The 25,426-nt window shown below is 46.9% G+C and overlaps 1 protein-coding gene across 2 annotated transcripts in view; it reads right to left on the bottom strand.

Moving 5' to 3' along the window:
* The window catches only part of SEPTIN3 (septin 3), a 496,581-nt gene that overhangs the window by 441,526 nt on the left and 29,629 nt on the right, over nt 1–25,426 (bottom strand). For both annotated transcript variants that reach the window (XM_088443868.1, XM_088443870.1), the window contains exon 2: nt 17,127–17,315. In XM_088443868.1, the coding sequence (XP_088299994.1) occupies nt 17,127–17,315 (189 nt within the window). The remainder of the gene's footprint in view (nt 1–17,126; nt 17,316–25,426) is intronic.

Below are 25,426 nucleotides of genomic sequence, written 5' to 3'. Positions count from 1 at the left end.
TCGAGTCTGGGAGAATTTGCATTTTTTTAAACTCGATTAGCTACGCCAAAACTCGGGTGATTTGTGGCTCCTGAGACTCTTACATTTACCAAGATGTGAGTTTAGCTGAGAGTGAGAAGTCCGATGGTGAAGCAGAACGAGATTTCTCCCTTGAGTAGCAGGTTTTGCAGGAGATTATTCACCCGAGATTGCAGTGTCTTCTCTCTGCAAATTTCTACCGAGCAAGCAGCCTTCTCATATCAGTGAAATATGTGAAGGCTGCTTGTGTTCTAGCCTGTAAAAAAAACAGGATAAAAGTTTAAAAAAAAAAAGACATAGGGCCCAACCCCTAAAGCTTAACTAGCCCCGAACTTGCCAGCCTGTTCTGGTTTCTAAAATTATGGGGAACAAAATGAGTAGGGTTCCACCATAATTTAGAAACCAACACCAGGCTGCAGGGCCAGTCCTGGTTTTAAATATAGGGGGGAAAAAATTGCGTAGGATACCCCCTATATTTAAAACTTGCACCGGACCCAAAACAGCCGGGCTGTAATGCTACAGCCCGGAGACCCTTTCACCGGGGCCAAAGCATTATCAGCCCAAGCCAGTCAGGCCAAGCTGGGCATCTCAGGGGGAGGTGGGGACCCCACAAAAAAGGGGTACCCCCTCTCCCTTAACCCCAGGCTTGGACTGAAGCCTGGGGCTCTTCCCCACACAACTGGAGCATTAGATACAGGGGTAATAAAGTGAAAAATAGAATAAAACTATTGTATTTTACAGTGGGACTACAGGTGCCAGCATGCCTGCCCTTTGGCACTTGTGGAACTACAAGTGCCAGCAGATGGGCGGCACCTGTACCCCCACTGTAAAATAAATAGTTAAAGAAAGACAAAACACACACACCGTGACAAGTAAAAGTTTATTGTATACACCTACCCACTCATACATACTTACCTATACCAGCCGGTCTGTCCAACATCGACAGCCGCCCCTTTTGTAGTGCGCTCTGGAGCGAGAGAATTTCTCTCTCGCTCCGAGGCTTGCACACGCGCAGTGTGGCCACTGCGTGTGCACAGGGCCTAAATATCGACCCGGCTGCGAGCGCTCAGCGCTTGCGACCGGGTCTGAATGAGGTCCAAAATGTACTAGAGACGTTGTACTGCTACTTTAACAACTCAGGAATTTTGTTTTACACATGTACGAAGTTGTAGATGAAGCACAATGCAACTTGGTGTGAGAAAAAGCAGCGGTTGCAACACATCTGTATTTTAGCTTTAAAATAATACACTTTTATACATACATATACCAAATATATTCCTACACCGAGTGCACAGTTCCAGGACTAAGGGCCTGATTCAGACCCACTCGCAAGCGGCTGTCCGCTCGCAAGTGGGTCATTGTTGTGCACTGTGCATGCGCACGACGGCGGGAGCTCCGTCGTGCGCATGCGCCAGACGCGACGAGCGAAGGACTTTCCTTCGCTCGTTGTGTCTGATCAAAGGGGGCGTATTGTCGATGTTGATTGACAGCACGCCTCCTTTGGTGGGCGTGCCGTGGGCGTGCCTCCCTGACGGGGGCGTTCCCAAGGGAACGCCTACCGTCAGAAGCCGGCCCACTGACATCACTAGTGATGTCAGTGGGAGTGATTTTGGCTCTGATAGAGCCAAAACCACTCCGGGCCTTGCGGTTGAAAACCTCAACCGCAGGCTCTGGCTCACAGTGGCGATGGTCGCGATGGTCAAGACCATCGCGGCCATCAAACTGCATGCTCGTATAGGCTGTGGGTGGAGACCCACAGCTATACGAGCGTCCAGGAAGACGCTCCATAATTATGGAGGGCGGCCCTCATTCAGAGCGTGCGCTCTGCTCAGAGCGTACGGCTCTGAATGAGGGCCTAAGAGCCTAATTCAGAGATTTACACCATGCCTGTATTTTCGTAGATCATGCTATTTTTAGCCATTGCACATGCATAAAAGCTGTACTTTTCACACGCAGCATTTGGTTTGTGATTACGCTCTCTCAGGGCATTCATTCATCAAGTGAGTGACAGGTAGTCAGCATTTGGAGGAGATAAAGAGGATGCTAGGCAAACGCAGGCATGTTGGGACCATTTAAACTCTGTTCATGGGCATGCATAAAATAGCCATTGCGATATCCTTTACAGCATAAGATCTCTCAGCATGTCAAGCGAGAAGCAGTGTTTCAGACAGGTGGGACTTCACTCAGAAGCTGCGTGGCTGCCCAATCTGTGTCGATGTTCCAGAAGTTTATGCTGTTGCACGTCATCAGACAGATATGAGAAAGCAGCATTTGGGTGTCCCTATGCTCAAGAAAGCTTTGGAAGTCATTAGCATATTCTAGCAATTGTGATTCATGAGAGATCACAGTTGCGATTGCCAGAGCTGTAACTAGGGTTGTGCAATATGTGCTGTTCGGGCCTGTCAATGTTCTGTTTATAATTATTCTTACTTGTGCCTTCCTCTTTTTTTATCCTTGGCATCTTCTGGCCACCCCTATCTACTCCATGACTGACTCCTCCTCCACCTGGCCATCTCCCCAAGCACCTTCATTCACATCCTCTTTTATTTAACACACACATTTAATCACTTGCCTGGCATGGTCGTATCAGATACGACATTCAGCTCCAGCCTTCCGGGAGGGAGCTGATTGTCGGCTAACAGCGGGGGCGGCCATTGGGGGCGGAGCCGGGGGTGGGGCCGGTCAGGTTGTTTCTCATTGGGGGTGGAGCCGGGGGTGGGGCCGCATGATTGCGTCATCGTGGCTCCGCCCCCTCTTCACAATGCCGTTATTTTCGGTGTTGTGAAGCAGGGGGCGGGGCCACGATGACGCAATTCAGCGCGAATCGCGTCACCGCCCCCCCCCCCCTGCTGCGGGGGTTTCTAGTTTTTTCTGGGGGGAGGTAGGGAGGGTCAGAGACTTCCGGGACTTCCGGGAGGCTTGCACCCGAAAATCGGGAGGCTCCCGGCCAAATCGGGAGGGTAGGCAAGCCTGAGATACGACCACACTAGACTGGGCTTTCCCTGACATGGTCATATCTGATACAACCAGTCAGAAAAGCCCACTAAATGGCTGCGGGAAGCTAATCTTCCCACAGCCTCCTTTATTCCCTCTACACCCACCGCTCCCTCTCCTGCATGTCCCGATCACTGCTGGACACAGTGTGCGGGACCCGGCTGCATCCCCCTCCCACCGCGGCGTGTATTACTGTGAAGAAGCAGCGCCTGCTGCTGTGCCCTGTGTCCCGATCACTGTGGCCAGTGATCGGGCAGCTGGCATAACCCCCTTCAGCTCCTGTTACTGGCTTGATCACTGAAGCAGTGGCCATGGCTCTGGTAGCCGCAGCTACTGCTATGTACCGGGCAGCCGGCGGGACACCCTCACACGCTAGTACAGCAGTAGCCACTGCACGGCTACAGGAAGTACAGGGGCAGCGTTTGTGTGCATATATGTGTATGTATATATATATATATATATATTAGAGATGAGCGGTTTGGATTCTGTGTAATCCGAACCGCTCCGAACATTGGGGATCCGAGTCCACCCGAACCCTGTTCAGGTGTTCACCGCCTGACATGAATCCCCGTTCGGGGCCGAACGGCGTCCGCCTGATGTCGGATTCTCACTAGAGAATCCGACATCAGGGCTCCTATTGTGTAGGGCAGACCGCTGTGATAGCGGTCTGCCCTACACAGACACAAACACACAGCCGCCAGCGGCAGCTGTGTGTTTGTTACAGCAGCCAATGAGAGTCACACAGACTCTCATTGACTGCTGCACGGAGGGAGCCGGCTGGAGCTCACACATGAGCTCTGTCTTCCGGCTCCCTCCTCAGCATGTGACAGCAGAGCAGACGGCGCGGGAGCGGGGATTCAGGTAAGTTTTTTTTTTACTTGTGTAAGGGTCGGGGGCACTACTGGGGGGGTCTGCTACTGGGGGGGTCTGCTACTGGGGGTGCGGGGGGCCATACTACTGGGGGGGGCCTGCTACTGGGGGGTCTGCTACTGGGGGGGCCATACTACTGAGGGGCCTGCTACTGGGGGGGCCATACTACTGGGGGGGCATACTACTGGGGGGAGGCTGCTACTGGGGGAGCCTGCTACTTTGGGGGCTACTACTGGGGGGGGGCATACTACTGGGGGGGCCATACTACTTGGGGGGGCTGCTACTGGGGGAGCCTGCTACTGGGGGGGGCCTGCTACTGGGGGGGCCATACTACTGGGGGGCCATATTACTGGGGGGCCATACTATAGGGGGGCTACTACTGGGGCAGCCTACTACTGGGGGGGCCTGCTACTGGGGCAGCCTACTACTGGGGGGGCCATACTACTGGGGCCTACTGCTGGGGGGGATGCTAATGGGTGGGCATGCTAATGGTGGGCATACTACTGGTGGGGCCTGCTAATGGGGGGCATACTACTGGGGGGCATTCTACTGGGGGCACTGCATAGGGGACCCTACTACTAAGGGGACTGCATAGGGGGCACCACTGCTGGGGGCATTGTGTAAGGGACACCACTACTGTGGGCATTGTGTAAAATGGGCACTACTGTGGGCATAAAGGGTCACTTTAATTTATGTGATTTTAGCTTTTTTTGTCAATTTTTGAAAAAAAATCCAAATCCAAATCCAAATCCAAGTCCAAAGCCAGTCACCGCAGTTTGGCAAATCCAAATCCAAAGCCGGATGACGAATTAGAACCAAATCCAAATCTGGCAAAAATGGTCCGGCGCACATCCCTATATATAAATAAATAGGGGGGGACCGCACCCGCTTCAAAAATAATAACCGGGTGCCAGGTCAAATGTTAAATATGTAGATGTATTCTCCAAAAATAGAGACAGACCAGCACTCCATCATAATGCAAAAAATAGTAGTAAACTTTAATATGCCTTGAAGAAGTCCAAACAAACATCAATGAACAGCTCAAATAGTAAATAGGAGATAATTAGTATCAGACAGGGTGCCAGTTTGCTGACCTCCATGTGCAGATATCAGCTGCAGCAGGGGGGACTGATGATCGGTCCCCCCTGCCCCACTGCACTCTGCAAATGTAAGGGGGCGGGGCTAGATCTGGGGGGGTTAATGGGGGGTTGGCATCTTTGGGCCTGGGGGGGTAGAGGGGGGCTTATGCAGGCCACTAAACAATATTTTGGCTGGCAAGAGTGGGGTTATCTAAAGATTTTATTTTACTATATATATATATATATATATATATATATATATAGTGACATATGGGGAGGAAGGGGGGGGCTAAATTGGGCACCCATTTTACATGGGGGTGAGGGTGGGGGCTGTGCCACAGGTACCTAATATACCTAGGGTGGGTGGGTTTTGTTATTGCTGGGGATCTTTTGACGCTGGGCGGGGCTATTTTTGATAGGGGTGGACTGTTAAATTACAATGGGGGCCTATGGACAGGGGAGAAAAATACTTTGTAAACTTAATTAAATGTAATAAACAACAATTTCTGTGCAGTTTTTACGACAAGAATTCGTCAGTTAAGTGGTTAATAGAAACAAAATACTGTCATACCTGGGATATTTGCACTACAAGCAGCACACCTTTAGTCAGAGATTTACACTGCCAGCTCCAGGCTTGTGCAAAGCTGTTCGGATGGACAAATCCTGCTGCAGGTGCAGCTTCACTAGCGCTCTCCTACATCTAGAGATGGAGAATTATACTGCATAATTATTGTGTGTCACCACTGCAGGCATTGGATTTACACCCGGATAATAGTGGTACAAATAAATTGGTACCCTTTTACCATCGTACAGGACAAAGCAGATTTGTCATGGCCCTTCCTCATGAGGCCACATCCTTTTATCAGGCGCGCAACTTATGTCCCTATTTGAAAACGTATGTCCCTATTTGGGGGGGTGTCAATGCTCTTTCTGGCACAGGGCACCAAAAAGTCTAGTTACGGGTCTGGCGATTGCGCAAATCTCTGAATCAGGCCCTTAATATGCAAAGGTACTTATTAACTTCAATTAAGCATCTACACAATTAAACATATTTATACAGTGCAATGCAATGCATAATATACATATTTATACAGTTTTTACACTTGGCACACATTTAGTGCCGGACAATTATTGTGGCATACTAGAACATGTATACATTACAGATATTTATCGGCCATACTGCATATTGGGCCTGATTCATTATGGATTGCTATTGCAATCGCAGCTGCGATTACCCACGCAGGTCTATTCTGAAAATATGCTAATGACTGCAATCGGAAAGATATTATAGAGACACCAAAAGCCAGCATAGAGATGCCCACTACCGCTTTCGCACATCTGTAATACATTGCAATCCTGCATTTACAATGGGAACATCGAGTAACATCGGCCCCTTACGCACATTTATAACAGGTCTGACCTTGCTAACCTCGTTGCACGAAGTACTTAGGCTGCGTATGCCGATGCAGAGGCTAATTTATGCACGCCCCTGTCACAGCGTTCAAACGTACTGACACACTTGCGTTTTATCAACACCCCCAAATGCTCACTTCCCGTCACGCTGTGATGGGTCTGCGTGGTCTCTGATCGCAGTACAATTGCAGTGGTGCCTTTGTGCATGCATACTGCAATGCATGCACAATACACAACAATCATCCATCTGCGTGCGGAATCGCAATAGCGATCCATAATGAATCAGGCCCATAGTACATACATACTGACCAGCACTATTTTAACACTACTATAGTGTATATTTAGAGAACACTGGGCCTGATTCACTTATGGATCACTATTGCGATTACACACGCAGACCTGCTGGAAAAATATGCTAATGTCTGCAATCACAAAATCAGTATAGAAACGCCCGCTACCGCTTTTGCACATCCGTAACACATTGCAGTCCTACGTATATATTTGGAACATCGAGTAACATCGGCCCCTCACACACAATTACAACAGGTCTGACCTTACTCAGAAATTGCTAACCTCGTCACACGCAGCGAATACTCAAGCTGCATATGCCATCGCAGTGGCTAATTTATACACACCCATGCAACGGTATTCAAACGGACAGGCACATCTGCATTTCTCCTACCACTCCCCCATCACCACCCCCAAACACTGATGTCATGGCCCTTATTCTGCAATGGCCTTGTATCTGCATAGGTGATTGCAGTGCCAACTCACGCATGTGCACTGTGGTGCATACACATGCGCAGTACGCACCATTGGCCGATACTCATACGCTGTTACAGTTGTGATCCGTAATGAATCAGGCCAACTATTCTCTCCTTTAGAACTCTATATAGGATTGTGCATTGTACATCCACCTCAGCCAAATTTGTGAGTACAAATTTACATTTTATTATTTACTAAACCGATGTGTCTGGCAACATAATAAAAATAATGTAAATAACCACATCACTCAATAAAAAGTTATTTGTGTGACTGGTGTAGGATTGTAGACAGAGCAATTTCAATATTAAAGTAGAGATGTGCGGGTTCGGTTTTCAGAAACAAGAGCCCGCCCGAACTTACTCAATCTGGGTGGATCCGAGTCTGGACTCGGATCTCTACGCCATTTTCAGACTCCAAAAACGAGGCAAAACATCATCTTCCCAGCGTTGGATCTCGCATGTATTGGATCTGATATAAGTCCCTCCATGGTGATTCGGGTGCCATTTTACTCTGCATTATTTGCATAGACATCTGATGTGTGGGGGTTTATTAAATACTAGCTGAGATACCCAGCATTGTCTGGGTTGAAGACTTGACCCTGAAGTACACCTGCAGGCTTAATTTTTTTGTAGATGTCCTCACCTACAACTTGGATAACTATGCAAATTAGGAGTAAAGAAAGTGCTGACAGGCATATTCTTATAACATTTGGAATGGGATATATATCAGGAACAGACTGAATTACAGAACATAAATCACGTGCGCTCCTGGGTTGTGGGTGCAGATTGGGATGGGTGGGGGTGGTGTAGGGTATGTATGTTGTGGTGAAATTGGCTATGTGCTGAGTTATATCTGGTGGTAAGTGATTGTCTTTGTGTAGGTGTGCTTGGTCGAATATCAGAGTCAGTGTGGATTGTGAGTGGATCAGTAGGTTGGATGGGATGATTATGTCTGAACAAAAACAAGGTAAACATATGGATTCCAATCCTGTTTTTATTGAGGGAGACACAGTGCTCCTCTAGGACTAGTGGTGTTGGTGGGGATTTTGGGTATTCCTGGCTGGTTGGATAGGCATGTGGTAGGTCAGTCCTCATAGAAGGGGTGGTCAGGTCTAATCCTCAGTTGGGAAGTGGGCAGACCCTATCAGGGGGCCCCTTACCATGCGGTCTTTACTACAACACATTCTCCAGCTGGATCTATGGTCTACAGACTTAGAAACCGGGATGACCTTAGTGTTAATGTCCCGTACTGGTGAGCAGGGATGCTTACCTACCGGTAGGTCTGGGGGGCCTGTGGCAGGGAGCAGTTCCCTCCCTGGCCAGAAATTGCAGCACACTGTCTATCACTGACAGTCTGCTGCCATATTGCGTGCAGGATCGCAGGCCCATACTGCACATATGCAGTATGGGTCAGGCGCATGCGCAGATTCCCAATAATCTGCATGATCCCTGTCACTACATCTGCACCTGAATCAGCCACTGAAATCACTCTGCAAACCAACATAGAAGACCTTTGTTCAAACTAGGGGTGTGCACCGGCCACTTTTCGTGTTTTGTGTTTTGGTTTTGGATCTGGATCTTTCTTCGTGTTTTGGATTTGGATTGGTTTTGCCAAAACCACCCTTCCGTGTTTTGGGTTCTGGGTTTTGTGTTTTAGATCTGTATTTTTTTTTTAAAAAAAGCATAAAAACAGCTAAAATCACAGAATTTTTGGGTTTTTCTGCTCCTATGCTATTATTAACCTCAATAACCTTAATTGCACTCATTTCCAGTCTATTCTGAACACCTCACAATAGTGTTTTTATGTCCAAAAGGTTGCACCGAGGTAGCTGGATGACTATGCTAAGCGACACGAGTGGGTGGCACAAACACGTGACCCATCTAGGAGTGATACTGCAGTGGCAGACAGGATGGCAGTTTCAAAAACTAGGCCCCAAACTGTACATAATGCAAAGAATAAAAAGAGGTGCAAGATGGAGTTGTCCTTCGGCCCTCACACCCACCCTTATGTTGTATAAACAGGACATGCACACTCTAACAAACCAATCATTTCAGCGCCAGGGTCTGCCACACAACTGTGGCTGAAATGATTGGTTCGTTTGGGCCCCCACAAAACAAGCTGGAAATTAATCTGCACAAACTGGCTCTACGGAGGCAAGATGTCATCCTCATCCTCCTCATCCACCAATTCCTCACCCTCTTCGGTGTTGTGTACATCCTCATCCTCACAGAGTATTAATTCGTCCCCGCTGGAATCCACCACCACAGGTCCCTCTGTACGTTCTGGAGGCTGGTCTCCCTGGAAGAGTTGATCATTCATTTTTATGAACATCATCTTCTCCACATTTTGTGGAAGCAACCTCCTACGCCTTTCGCTGACAAGGTTCCCGGCTGCACTAAACACTCTTTCGGAGTATACACTGGAGGGGGGGCAACTCAGGTAAAATAGTGCCAGTTTGTACAGGGGCCTCCAAATTGCCTCTTTTTCCTGCCAGTACAGGTAGAGACTGTCTGACATGCCTACTTGGATGCTGTCACCGATGTAATCCTCCACCATTCTGTCAATGGTGACAGTATCATATGCAGTGACAGTTGACATGTCAGAAATTGTTGCCAGGTCCTTCAGTCCGGACCAGATGTCCAAACTTGGTCCTGCCTGCCCTGCATCACCGCCAGCGGGTTGCTTAGGATACCTAAGTTTTTTCCTGGCAGCCCCAGTTGCAGGAGAAAATGAAGAAGGAGCTGTTGACGTGTCACGTTCCACTTCAGCTGACAGTGTTTTCACCAGCAGGTCTTTGCACCTCTGCAGGCTTGTGTCGGCCGGAAAGAGAGACACCACATAGGCTTTAAACCAAGGATCGAGCACGGTGGCCAAAATGTAGTGGTCTGATTTCAACAGATTGACCACCCTGGAATCCTGGCAAAGCGAATGAAGGGCTTCATCCACAAGTCCCACATGCCAAGCGGAATCGCTCCATCTTAGCCCATCCTTCACTTTCTCCAGCTGCTTCTGCAAAAGCCTGATGAGGGGAATGACCTGACTCAAGCTGGCAATGTCTGAACTGACTTCACGTGTGGCAAGTTCGAAGGGCTGAAGAACATTGCACAACACGGAAATCATTCTCCACTGCGCTTGAGTCAGGTGCATACCCCCTCCTTTGCCTATGTCATAGGTGGATGTATAGGCTTGAATGGCCTTTTTCTGCTCCTCCATCCTCTGAAGCATATAGAGGGTTGAGTTCCACCGCGTCACAACCTCTTGCTTCAGGTGATGGTGGGGCAGGTTCAAGAGTGTTTGCTGGTGCTCCAGTCTTCGGCACGCAGTTGCTGAATGGCAAAAGTGGCCAGAAATTTTTCGGGCCACCCAAAGCGTCTCCTGCACACCCCTGTCACTTTTCAGAAAATTCTGCACCACCAAGTTTATTGTGTGAGCAAAATATGGGATGTGCTGGAATTTGCCCAGATGTAATGCCCGCACAATATTGGTGGCGTTGTCAGATATCACAAATCCCCAGGAGAGTCTAAGTGGGGTAAGTCACTGGGCGATGATTTCCCTCAGTTTCTCTAAGAGGTTGTCGGCGGTGTGCCTCTTACTGAAACCGGTGATACACAGCGTAGCCTGCCTTGGAACAAGCTGGCATTTCTGAGATGCTGCTACTGGTGACACTGCTGTTGTTGCTGCATAAGGTGATACATCTACCCAGTGGGCTGTCACAGTCATATAGTCCTTAGTCTGCCCTGTTCCACTTGTCCACATGTCCGTGGTTAAGTGGACATTGGGTACAACCACATTTTTCAGGACACTGAGGACACTTTTTGTGACGTTTCTGTACAGTCTCGGTATCGCCTGGCTAGTGAAGTGGAATCTAGATGGGATTTGGAACCGGGGACATACTACCTCCATCAATTGTCTAAATCCCACTGCATTAATGGCGGATACCAGACACACATCTAACACCAACATAGCAGTCAAGGCCTCAGTTATACGTTTTGCTTCAGGATGACTACTGTCGTACTTCATCCTCCTCGCTAAGGACTGGTTGGAGGGTCAATTGTTTAGTAAAAGTAATGGTGTTCCTACTTCCTCTCTGGGATGGTGAACGACTCCCAGCAGCAGCAACAGCAGTAGCGGCAGCAGGAGGCGTAACAATGCAGGATCATCCGGAGGAATCCCGGTTAGGAGAGTCAGTCATGCCAGTGACATGGCCTGCAGGTCTACTTCCGATCCTGACTAAGGAGGAAATAGACGAGGAGGGAGTTGACGGTGTTTTGCAGGCGCTTGGATACAACAAGACAACGGGATTTAGGTGTCCCTGGACTGCTTACGGTCTTAGCCAAAGTTTCAGAACTTGACAGTAACTTTTTATGAACGCGCTGCAGGTGCCATATAAGGGAGGGTGTTCCTACGTGGTTAACGTCCCTACCCCTTCTTATTTCATCTTTACATATGGTACATATGGCAAGACAGTTGTTGTCCAGATTTGGATAGAAATATTGCCAGACCAAAGAGGTGGAATGTTTGGTCTTCTGCCCAGGCATGACCGTGATGGGCTTTTTCATCCCACAGACATCAACTGTCTCCCCTGGAGCCTGATTTAAATAAACCACATCACCATCAGAATCCTCCTCGCCAACTTCCTCCTCAGCGCCAGCTACACCAGTATCCTCATCTTGTTGTACTTCAACAGTGACATCTTCAATTTGCATATCAGCAAGTGGACTGTGGGTGCTCCTTTCAGCACTTGCAGGGGGCGTGCAATTGGTGGAAAGAGCCACCTCTTCCCGTCCAGTGCTGAGAAGGTCAGGCATCGCAACCGCCACCACACTTGGACTCTCCTTGGGGATTTGTGATATCTTCTTAGAACGCACAGTTCTTTGCTGGGCTTTTGCCAGCTTAACTCATTTGATTTTTTTAGCGGGAGGAGGGCTTCCATCGTCATGTGAAGCTGAACCACTAGTCATGAACATAGGGAAAGACCTTAGCCGTTCCTTGCCACTCCGTGTCATAAATGGCATATTGGCAAGTTTACGTTTCTCTTCAGATGATTTAAATGTTTTTTTTAAGGTCATTTTCCTGAACTTTGTCATTTGGGATTGTATGTGCCCTCTACTATGACATTGGGCATCGGCCTTGGCAGATGATGTTGATGGCATGTTATCGTCTATGTCATGACTAGTGGCAGCAGCTTCAGCACTAGGAGGAAGTGGTTCTTGATATTTCCCTATTTTATTTTTATCGGAGAAAGTTTGGTCCTCTATTTATGTTATATTGATATATATGTGCGGCTAAGGCGCACACAAACACAGAAAATAATTTTTTATTTTTGTTGGAGACTAGTGCACTTTGTGGGTTACACCACCCTTTAAGAAATGAGCCAGCCAGCTCTTTACTTATGGGACACAGGCGCACGCTTGGCGCTGCTCCTTTGTTGATGCACGTGCAGCTACAGTGCACACAATTCACAAAGACAGAAAAATAAAAATTTTTTATTCTTTGTGGAGCGCACTTTGAGGGTTACACCACCCTTTAACAGACAGACGCATGCTTGTCACTGCTGCTTTGAGGATGCAGGTGCAGCTACAGCCCACACAATTCACAAAGAAAGAAAATATTTTTTTATTTGGTTTGGAGTGCACTTTGGGGGTTACAGCACCCTTTAACGGTCAAGCCAACCGGCCCTTTACCTATGATACAGGCGCGCGCTTGGCGCTACTTTGTTGATGCACGTGCGGCTACTGTGCACACAATTCACAAACACAAAAAAATATATTTTTTATTTTTTTAGAGTGCACTTTGGGAGTTACAGCACCCTTTAACGGACAAGCCAGCTGGCCCTTTACTTATGGGACACAGGTGCACGCTTGGCGCTGCTCCTTTGTTGATGCACGTGCAGCCACAGTGCACACAATTCACAAACACAGAAAATAATTTTTTATTTTGTTTGGAGTACACTTTGGGGGTTACAGCACCCTTTAACGGTCAAGCCAGCCGGCCCTTTATGTATGACACAGGCGCACGCTTGGCGCTACTTTGTTGATGCACGTGCGGCTACAGCGCACACAATTCACAAACACAGAAAAAATATATTTTTTTTGCACTTGGGGGAGCACCCCTGAAGGACAGAGCACCCCCTGGACAACACTACAGCACAACTTTAGGACTGGGACACTGCACAGGGCTTTGGAGTGGACACAGCCCCTATGGACAACTGACTGCACAACACAGTCCAGCCTGCCCCTATGGACTTTGGAGGAGTGGACACAGCGCCTATGGACAACAGCAGCACAACACAACACAGCCAGCCCCTATGGACTTTGGAGGAGTGGACACAGCCCCTATGGACAACAGCAGCACAGCACAGCACAGCTCTACACTGCACTATACTACACTACACAGCCCAGCCAGCCCTAACTCCCACCCTCCCTCTTCATTGTCCACTGCCGAGTGAGATAATGGCGCCGACACGGGTACCTTATATAGAATCCAAAACCCGCAAGACCCGAAAGGCTGGATGATGACATTTTGCCTCGATTTCAGATCCGAGTCAGGCGGGAAAAGTCGAGCCTGACTCGGATCGGCCTTGGATTGGGGGGGCTCGGGGGGGTTCAGATTTCAGAAATCCGAACCCGCTCACCCCTAGTACAAATCTATTTTGCTTTACTTTAGTTGCGCACCCTCCAGTGTGTACTCGGAAAGAGTTTTCAGCACAGCCGGGAATCTTGTCAGCAATCAGCGTAGGAGGCTACTTCCTCAAAATGGGGAAAAGATGATGTTCATCAAAATTAACTATACATTACACAAGGAAGACCTTTACTGTCAATTACATCAAAGTACAGAGACTTCTGATTATGGTGAGGAAGAGGATGACAATGACGACATCTTGCTACTGTAGAGAACAGATCATTAACTGCACTGTCAGCTGCCTCAAGCCGATCATTAACAACATTGTTAGCTGTCTTAAGCCCATTGGGAGCTTGTTTTGTGAGGGTCCAAACAAAGCATCCACTTCAGCCACAAAAGTGGCAGTCCCTGTCGCTGAAGTGATTGGTTTGATAAACTGTGCATGTCCTTTTGGATATGGATGGGAGGATCGAAGTACAATTCCATCTTGTACGTTTTTTCTTTGCATTATGCACTGCTTGGGGCATTGGTGACTGTCTTTTTGCATAGACAACAAACATTCTAGTTTAGCCAGCCAGCTCGTTGTAGCCTTTGGCCTATATTGGTGAAAACAATATCGTGAACTGTGAGATGGTCAAAATAGACTGGAAATTACTAGAAATTATTAAGGTTAATAATACTACAGGAACAAAGGCCCTCATTCAGAGCCGCTCGTTAGCGGCAGTACGCTCGTTCTGAGCGATGTTTGCACATCTGCGCATGCGTACGGTTTTTAGTACGCATGCGCGAACCAGTCAGTGCGGCCGAAAATCGTTGGTACGCAATATAGCGAGGGCCTGCTATTTTGAGTGACAGAATGAGGCGTATGTGGGTGGTAACAGGGAAAGGTGCTTGAAAATGGGGAGTGGAGATCCGAACGCAGGCGTGCTTAAAGGTCAAAACGGGCGTTTTATGGGTGTGCATATTTAAAACAGCAGCGTCATTGACCACGTCACGGGGTTATTTTATAGCCAGAACTGCTCGCAAATTTGTGGTAGCAAACACCAACCACAAGAATAGCGAGCAGTTCATACGCTGGTCGATGTACTCGATTAATCTAATAAATAGCGGACATGACGTATGGTGCGAGCGGCCAGGGGGCGTTTTTAACAAATAAACGAGCGTATGTTTTGCACGCTCGTTCAGACTTAGAGGTGTGAACAGACTGCAATGTGCGTACGGATCATTTGAATAGCCACCCCTTGTTTTTAAACGAACGACCACAAATAGCGAACGGCTCTGAATCAGGCCCAAAGACAGGCTCAAATTGTGATTTTAGCTGTTTTTATCATTTTTTGATAAACTAAAGATCCAAAACCAAAACACGTGATGGTGGTTTTGGCAAAACAAAATACAATGATGAACTAGAACCAAACCAAAACACAGGGGTCGGCGCACATCTCTACTATTAAGAGGTGAGTATAATCATATCTTGCTCTGAAATATATGAGATACATACAGTGTGCACTAGATTTTTTTTCTTTTCATCCATTGCCCTGAGACTACAAATCAAGATTTGAGGAATACCAGACATTAAAAGTGATAGAACATTAACCCCCAGCCACATTTGCTGTTTCTTGAATTGTTGTTGAGCAGTTTCTTGGCTCCAGGCTGCATTCTTATGGTCTTGCAGATTTAGATACCTTGGCACAAGTTATACCTAATCAAGCATTGTTGTATTTCTTATGATGTTTGGCAGTTTTTAAGAAAGGTGAGAATTGAACAATGAAATTTAAAAAAAAACAAAAAAAAGGTCTTACTGTCAAAAATGTAATTATGAAGAATTTATAGGAAGACTTAAGGCTAAAACAATTATTCTAAGCTAAAAGTATAAATTAAGAAAAAACTGAAACAATATGCAGTTACCGGCATCAGATATTGAGTATTATATGGTTACAACATATTGTAATCTGAAGAGTTATTGCCTTTGAAACAACCAATTGTTTCTGCACTTAGAAATTCTGATGAAGGCACTTATTAGGAACTTTTTGTGGCACGCAATCAGAAAGTTTGAAAGCCACAAAAGTTAAGAAATTCAAGAAAGGGCTTGTTTATCAACATATTCTTGGTTTGGTGCAAAAAGGTATGAATTGTTTCTTGAACCAATCCTGGAAATTGCCACACAGAGTTGGCCATGGGCGGAGCAGCTCTTACACAGGTCTACAGCTGTGATTTTGATGGTTTGTCCTTGTGATCTGTTTATTGTCCATGCAAAAGCTAAACATACAGGTAATTGTATTCTTTTGGAATGGAAGATCAGATCTGCGGACATAGCTTCTCCTTTGCATAAGCAGATAGTATAGCCGCCTTTATGAAATTGTATGTAATTTTGTAATATGTACTATAATGTAGCTCCGACTAGGGGGGGTTGTCAAGTTTTCGAAGAACTATAAAAGGACATCCAATTGTAAGGGTTAACATTAGACATTCAAAACCAGTAAATTCAAACGAATGTCAAAATTCTGTTGGATAAATAACAGCTGCATGTGGCTCCATAACATATTTATTGACTTTAAAGTTATAATTGTTATGCTGGAACTCTCTGGTGCTGACATCACTGATACTGCTGGAGGCACACCTACCGACATTCTTGGACACCTTTCCGGGAGCAGCCGGAGGGGACCTGCTGCTCTCCTCTTAGGGGGGGGAGGGGGGTCCGGACTTTAGACGTCATTAGGCCAAGCCCCCTTTACAGAAAACCCCCGCAATTTGCAAGTCTGTGAGGATGGAGCGGGGCTAAATTACATGATTTGCACCATTTAGCCCTGCCCCTTCCCTATGGACCCGAAAATTCCACGTAAAATCTCCCCATCCTGCCCACTTCACTAGGAAGTGGGTGGGATGCAGGAGATATGCCTACTTTCCAGGGGTGTGGGGGGTTACCCAAAAAATCGTGAGCCTCCCGCGACTCCCGGGAGAGTAGGCATGCATGGCTGGAGGTGTGGGGAGGGGCGATGGTCAGAGTCTCTAGACCATCTGTCAGTAACTGTAATGTAGCTGTTTTATTTAGTAAGGGTATTATGTGGTTAGTCCTTCTCATGTACATCCATAATTTATTCACACCAATCAGCATAGAAAATGGTAAGATGTGGAACATTCAGGAGGCATTTTTTAGAAAAGCTGCGTGAAACAGTATGGTTATATACCGAGCTTCATAGTAACTGACCATAAATTATAGAGAAGTGAGTTAGAAGTGACCTGGCATTGATAGTTTCAATTACCCATTAAATCTCACATAATGGAATATATAATAATGTAGACCCTGGAGGACTATTAAACATTTCAACTTAAAGTTTCTTTACACTTTCTTTGTAAAATAACTCTTACCTACAACCATGATATTAAAGTCAAAACCAGTTTTCATTGTTTTCTTGCGCATCTGCTCAATAATGGTGTCAATACCAATATATCCCAGGAGGTTTGGGTTCATCCCTGCTGGCTTCATAGGCACTGTTGGTTTTGGTCGTGGTTCTGGAACAAGTTCTGACATGACGTTCTCTGAGTTGTCTGTTGACCCTATAGATAAAGATTTTTATGTTATATTTATGTAATGGGAATCCAGATTCCTTATTTTCAATCGCCAATTTTAAACAGTTAATTAATAGTATTAAAAAGTGTACAGTACTGTAGTTGTAACAACAATGACAAGGAGACCAGGCCCATGTCATGATTCAATACCTTCCCAATGCTTTTTTCTCATTAGCATCATATTGCATAGTTGCCTACTAACGTCCCACCCACTTCTTAGAGAAATTATTTTTAAAGTATATACAAAAAGGATAAAGTCTCTGGATCAATAACTCCAATAATCAATTGTAATATTAATAAAAGGCATCTAACCCACTTTCTCGTACAACTAATGAATTTACCATTATCAGTTTTATCACCGTCCCTTGGTTAAGAATTATGATGAACAAGCCTGCTTTTATAATTATTGATGGAAAATATATGGAACTATGCAGAACAGAGTTAGTAAATAATTTTGCTATAAATAAATATGGGTCATTTTGAATTGTACACAAGACCAGCTTTTCTTTACGATACACATTTTCGAACTACACATGCACATGAAAATTGTGTATACCCGCGTACAGGGGTGCTGAGAGGGAGGGAAGCAGGTACTAATTTTCTTTACAGTGGGACTATAGGTGCCAGCTGGCAATGAATGTCCAGGCATGCTGGCACTTGTTGTTCTATTGCAGCTGCTATTTGCCCTTCTGTTCCACGGGAGGTTTCTGTCCTCACTATACCCGTAGAACCACTGTAAAGAACAATGGGTCTGATTCATTATAGATCGCTATTGTGATGGCAGCTGCGATTGCGCATCCAGTTCTACTGCAAAAATTTGCTAATGTTAGCAACTGCTCAGCTAGCATAGAGATGCCCATTACCGCTTTCTCACACCAGTAAGGCCTCACAGTCCTGCATATACATCGGTAACATCGAGTAACACAGAATTACAGCAGGTCTAACCTGTCTCAGAAATTGCAAGTCTCATTGCACGCAGTGAGTACTCAAGCTGTGTATGCCGCCGCAGTGACTAATTTATGCATGCCCATGTAAGGCATTCAAACTGACCGGCACACCGGCGCTTCTCCAACCACTCCCCCGTCACCACCCCCAAACACTGACATCCCATCACTCACTCTGCAATGGGTTTCTATCTGCGTGCGTGATCACAATGCTAACTTGCGCATGCGCATTGCGCATACTTGCCTACTTTTGAAAAAGCATTTCATGGAGATTGTGAAAGCAGCACCTATGAGCGCGTGTTACAGTGGGCGTGTACTGATAAATCTGAGAGGCGTGTCCAGTGCCAGATTAAGGTCCACATGGGCCTGGAGCTGAAATTTATGAAGGGCCTATTGTGTGTCACCGCAGGGGAGTTTGATAAGCACTGTGGTGATGTGACTAGTGATGTGGGGGCAGGGGCGTATCTATAATGGGTGCAGGGTATGCAGGGCACACGGGCCCCCGGGTCCAGGGGCGCCCACACTGCACACCCTGCACCCATAGGTAATTATACTTATCTCTCCGCCGATTCCCGAAGTGCTGCTCTGCAGTGCCAGACTGGCGCTGTAGAGCAGCACACACTCACTGAGAAAATGAGCGACAGCCATTTTCCCAGTGATCTGCACATGCACAGAAAAGATGTCACTGGGAAAGTAGGCGCGGGCACCATTTTCCCGGAGACTCACACATGTGCTGTAGATTCTGGCATGAAGCCAGGATCTACAGCGCTCAGTGCCGCTGAGCCGCCATCAGAGACGAGGGGGCCCAAACAGAGGCTGCACACGGGCCCCCTCCTCTCTTAAAACGCCCCTGTGTGGGGGCATGCCTAGTGTGTGGGTGTGGTCTACACAGAATGTGTGGCTATCTCCATGGAAGGCATATGTGACATCTACCTTCAACCACTTTATAGTGGAGCGATAACAAGAAAAAAAATTGTGAGTGAGAACTGTATGGTTTGCCTTTCCTTTACATTAATAAGATAAGAAAAAATCCAAAATTGTTCACGGATTTTGGCATATTTCTATAAGCGTCCATCCCACATCCCTAACCACTGCAGTAAATTAATAAATGAACTGTCTTTTTTGCTGCTGTTGTCTTAAAACAAATAATGGCAATGCTGGACCATGGCAGCAATGGCTAACTTTGACTGCGCCTGTAGCAAGGTAACAACCTGGTAGATTTGTGGCTCTTACCTTGTTACAGACGCAGTCAAAATAATGGTGATGTGGTGGTCCATAAAAATATCTCCTCCCGGAAGGGGTTGTAGAATACAAACTTTCTATCATGCAGTACCAGTTATGTAATCTATTTTATTAGTAGAGAGAGAGAGAGAAAATATATGTGTGTGTAATATATATATATATATATATATATATATATATCTCAGAGAGCATCACAGGGACTTCCATATAAAATGGAGTGCAACACACTGCCATATATTACAGAGGGCATGCCATATAATACAGAGATCATCGCGGTGAGTGCCATATAATACAGAGAACATCGCGGTGAGTGCCATATAATACAGAGAGCATCGCGGTGAGTGCCATATAATACAGAGAGCATTGCAGTGAGTTCCATATAATACAGAGAGCATCGCAGTGAGTACCGTATAATACAGAGCTTCGCAGTGAGTGCCGTATAATAGAGAGCATCGCAGTGAGTGTCATATAATAGAGAGAGCATCGCAGTGTGTGCCGTATAATACAGAGCATGGCAGTGAGTGCCGTATAATAGAGAGAGCATCGCAGTGAGTGCCATATAATACAGAGAGCATCGCAGTGAGTGCCATATAACAGAAAGAGCATCACAGTGAGTGCCATATAACAGAAAGAGCATCGCAGTGAGTGCCATATAATACAGAGAGCATTGCAGTGAGTGCCATATAATACAGAGAGCATCACAGTGTGTGCCGTATAATACAGAGCATGGCAGTGAGTGCCATATAACAGAAAGAGCATCGCAGTGAGTGTCATATAATACAGAGAGCATTGCAGTGAGTGCCATATAATACAGAGAGCATCGCAGTGAGTACCGTATAATACAGAGCATCGCAGTGAGTGCCGTATAATAGAGAGCATCGCAGTGAGTGCAGTATAATAGAGAGAGCATCGCAGTGAGTGTCATATAATAGAGAGCATCGCAGTGAGTGCCGTATAATACAGAGCATGGCAGTGAGTGCCGTATAATAGAGAGAGCATCGCAGTGAGTGCCACATAATACAGAGAGCATCGCAGTGAGTGCTATATAATACAGAGAGCATTGCAGTGAGTGCCGTATAATACAGAGAGCATCGCAATGAGTCCCGTATAATACAGAGCATTGCAGTGAGTGGTGTATAATAGAGAGAGCATTGCAGTGAGTGCCGTATAATACAGAGCATCGCAGTGAGTGCCGTATAATAGAGAGAGCATTGCAGTGAGTGCCATATAATACAGAGAGAGCGTTAAGTGACTGCCATGTAAAGAGTAGTGAGTGCCACATAATACTGATCATCATATAGACCATCAGTGCCCACCATACAGTATAATACACTAAGCATCCAAATGGCCACCATACACTACAAAGAACACTGCAAATAGTGCCATATAATACAGAGAACTCCAAAGACCACCTCAAAATACAGAGGGCATGCCATATAATACAGAGAACATCGCGGTGAGTGCCATATAATACAGAGAGCATCGCAGTGAGTGCTGTATAATACAGAGAGCATCGCAGTGAGTGCCATATAATAGAGAGAGCATCCCAGTGAGTGCCATATAATAGAGAGAGCATCGCAGTGAGTGCCATATAATACAGAGAGCATCGCAGTGAGTGCTATATAATACAGAGAGCATCGCAGTGAGTGCCATATAATACAGAGAGCATCGCAATGAGTGCTGTATAATACAGAGCATTGCAGTGAGTGGCGTATAATACAGAGAGCATTGCAGTGAGTGCCGTATAATACAGAGCATCGCAGTGAGTGCCACATAATAAAGAGAGCATCGCAGTGAGTGCCGTATAATACAGAGAGCATCGCAGTGAGTGCCATATAATACAGAGAGCATCGCAGTGAGTGTCATATAATAGAGAGAGCATCACAGTGTGTGCCATATAATACAGAGAGCATTAAGTGACTGCCATGTAAAGAGTAGTGAGTGCCATATAATACTGACCATCATATAGACCATCAGTGCCCACCATACAGTATAATACACTAAGCATCCAAGTGGCCACCATACACTACAAGGAACACTGCAGATAGTGCCATATAATACAGAGAACTCCAAAGACCACCACAAAATACAGGGGACATCACACCCACCGATTATGGCCCATGAAATGGGATAAATTAGATAGCAAGCTGCTGGCAGATGTATGGGCCTGATCATGGTCAGACGGTATTGGGCAGCTGTAAGGAAGTGGCTGTGCAACACTGTATAGCAAATATTTGTATACTGCAGTAGGCGTCTACAGGAAACAGACGCCTCCTGACAGCATGAGCAATCCGAGTACAGTGACTGTAGATGCTGCCTCGGATACCCATCGCGACTATCGGTCTCGATGGCGGCAGCACTGGCCAAACTAAGTAAGCTCCAGCTTATTCAGGCTGGCAGCCTGTGAGGCCAGAAAATATGCGTCCACAGGCACAGACCCTGGCCTCGGTGCTCCCGGAAAACAGGGGTGACCCATCTCCATTTCCGGCAAAGGTGCCCAGGCATGCCCACGCTCCATCCACCCAAACACCACAGCATGTCAATCATGCTGTGGCTTGGAGGATCTGAGAGCGATATTGCAGAATATGTTCTGCACATGCGCAGTTTTTCAGTAAGTGCAAGGCAAGACAGCTCAGCCTCTGCGCTCCACCTCAGCCTCATAATTTCCAGGACCAGCTGTGTCAGCCCAGTTGCAGAGGAAGGCGGGGGAGCTTTAGATGACCCGGGGAGTCGATACCCATGCTTCTGGTCAACTGGGGGGCACAACTATGGTGGGTTGGTTAAGCAGGACCTGGGGGCGGAGCTTAGGGAGCATGGGGGCGGAGGTTTGAACTGCACAGAGGATATTTGGAAAGCCAGCTGCGGAGCTTGTCTGTCCAGGGGCGCGGCTTTGGACGGCAGAGGGGGGGGAGGGTGTGAATGGTCCGGGATTCGTATCCTAGTTCACTGTCTGCATTGTAATACAGACAGTCATGTTGTCAGGATTCAGTGCAGTGTAGACAGTGTTTACAGGGATTTTTATTTTCCCTGTCAGTATTGTCTGTAGTGGATCCTGTGGGCCAATTTCCATGGTGGGCTTGGAGCAGCAGCTCCGCCCGCCCCATTATTAATCCGGCCCTGGGCGTGTCCTAAACCTGACTTACATGCAAATGTAAACCCAGCCCAAAAGCAGTTAGTAAGATCTGTTTGTTGATGAAAACACACTGATACTTTGCAGAAATTCATAGGGATCATTGGCCCTCATTCAGAGCCGTTCGCTATTTGTGGTCGCTCGTTTAAAAACAAGGGGTGGCTATTCAAATGATCCGTACGCACATTGCAGTCTGTTCACACCTCTAAGTCTGAACGAGCGAGCAAAACATACGCTCGTTTATTTGTTAAAAACGCCCCCTGGCCGCTCGCATCCTACGTCATGTCCGCTATTTATTAGATTAATCGAGTACATCGACCAGCGTATGAACTGCTCGCTATTCTTGTGGTTGGTGTTTGCTACCACAAATTTGCGAGCAGTTCTGGCTATAAAATAACCCAGTGACGTGGTCACTAACGCTGCTGTTTTAAATATGCACACCCATAAAACGCCCGTTTTGACCTTTAAGCACGCCTGCGTTCGGATCTCCACTCCCCATTTTCAAGCACCTTCCCCTGTTACCACCCACATACGCCTCATTCTGTCACTCAAAATAGCAGGCACTCGCTATATTGCGTACCAACGATTTTCGGCCGCACTGACTGGTTCGCGCATGCGTACTAAAAACCGTACGCATGCGCAGATGTGCAAACATCGCTCGGAACGAGCGTACTGCCGCTAACGAGCGGCTCTGAATGAGGGCCATTGTGCCTTATAATAACCAATGCAAGGAAATGACACTAAAGATCCCATTTGAATGTATATATCTCTGTTTTTTAATATAGCAGCTTCATAATGGAGGTAAGGATGAAATGAGGGAGATTGCTAGACTCTTCAGGGAGACAGGGAGATTGCTACTATTTCAGGGAGTCTCCCTGACAATGAGGGAGAGTTGGCAAGTATGGCACTGCGGTGCATGCACAGTACGCACCATCGACCGATCTGCGTATGCTGTTGCAATTGCGATCCGTGATGAATCAGGCCCAATATTATTTTCTATTTTTTACCACATTAACCCCACATCTAATGTCTCCAGGGATAAGGGGAAAGAGCCCTGGGCTGTATTTCTCTTGAGGGGGTCCCCATTTTATTTTTGGTGACCCCAAACACTGTATGTCCCCCTGCTATGGCATTACTACCCTGGTTGGTTCAGCCTGGTTCTGATTATAGGAAAATATGTGGGACCAATATTTCCCCTATTTTCCTGTACCAGTCCAGGCTGAGAGGTCAGGGGCTAGTTATAGTTTTGGGGGAACCCAAATATTTTATTTATTTTTCACTCTCTTTATTTACTTTTATCTGAATGAAGCCTGCATTGATCATAGGAGCTCATTCAGACCTGCTCGCTAAGATGCAAATGATCACTGCTGCCGATGGTATTCAATGTAAATGCATTGTGCGCATGCGCATACCTTATTTAATACCCTTATTAAAATGGGGGAGTGGAGGTGCAAGCGCAGGCGTGCCTGAGCATCTCAACGGCATTTTAGAGGTGTGCATAATTAAGAGACAGCATCATAGTACATGTCACCTGGCTAGTTTTTACACTGAAGTGCTCGCAGTGCTTGCGGCAGGGTATGGTCAACCTCAAGTGCTGTGATCGCATCCGATGTTACCCGATGTACCGATGGTTGCATACACTTCCTGCAAATGACATGCACAAGTGGGCGTCTTATGACAGGCTGGCGGGTGTCTGCATACACTATGTAATCGCTCTCTAAGAAATACTGTGTCACGACCCGGGTTTCGTAGCGTGGAGGGTGCGGTTCTTACCAGTGAGGGCGCTGTGGCGCGGTCCTTCTGGTGTGGGACCTGGCTTGTGGAGACTGGCATTGCATGTACCCATAGGTCTGCCAGGTAAGTCTTGTGGTGTCTCAACGTCATGACTGTCTGGGCTCCACCATGTTGTCTTTGGCCATGTGACATAGCAGGCCAATCATCTGTGGGTCACCTGCTCTCTCTGGCCTATCACGCTCTGTTACTGGGTACTTAAGGGTGTTGGAGTGCCCTGTAGTTGGCAGCACAATGTGTTCACAGCATCAGCTGTGAGAGAGTTATCTGCACTCCTGAACCTTAGACTTGTACTCCTTGTCAACCTCTGGCTCTCTGCATAGCCTGCACCGCACCGCACTGCCTTGCCTTGCACTCCACTGGGATCAGCCTGCACCTTCCACCAGACCTACTCCTGCCTGCTCAGTTAACCCATTCCTACGCAGCCCTCATCACAGCATTACCAGATTCTCCTTTCAGCCATCATCACAGCATTACCGGATTTCCCTTTCATCCATCATCACAGCATTACCAGATATCCCTCTCAGCCACTATTCAGCATACCAGGATTTCCACTTCACTCTGGCAGTTTATGTGGATTCACCTCATTCATCTCTGTCACTGATCTGGACATTCGTTTATTCCCACTCACTACAGTTCCCTCCAGCCACATATATTAGTTTGTTTATTACTGGACTTTAGTTTATCTTATTGTTCATGTCTACCAACATTCACATTAAACAACCCACCTTTCAGTTTAAACCTGTTCTGGTGTTTTCTCCTGTTACCACCCCCGGTCCACAACAAACACAGACTCTAATATACTGAGGGGGTCATTCAGACCCGCTTGCAAGCGGCAGGACGCTTGCAAGGGGTCGATGTTCCCCCACTGCGCATGCGCACAATGGAGGGAGCTCCGTCATGCGCACGCGCGAGACCCGGCGAGCGACGGGCTCTCCATTGCTCCGGGTCTCGCACCAAAGGGGGCGCGCTGTCGATGTTGATTGACAGCA

This window comes from Taudactylus pleione, unplaced genomic scaffold, assembly GCF_031769625.1.
Source record: "Taudactylus pleione unplaced genomic scaffold, aTauple2 ptg000336l, whole genome shotgun sequence".
NCBI lineage: Eukaryota > Metazoa > Chordata > Amphibia > Anura > Myobatrachidae > Taudactylus > Taudactylus pleione.
Note: the sequence above shows the minus strand (reverse complement) of the source record. Positions and strands in the feature narration are given on the sequence as shown.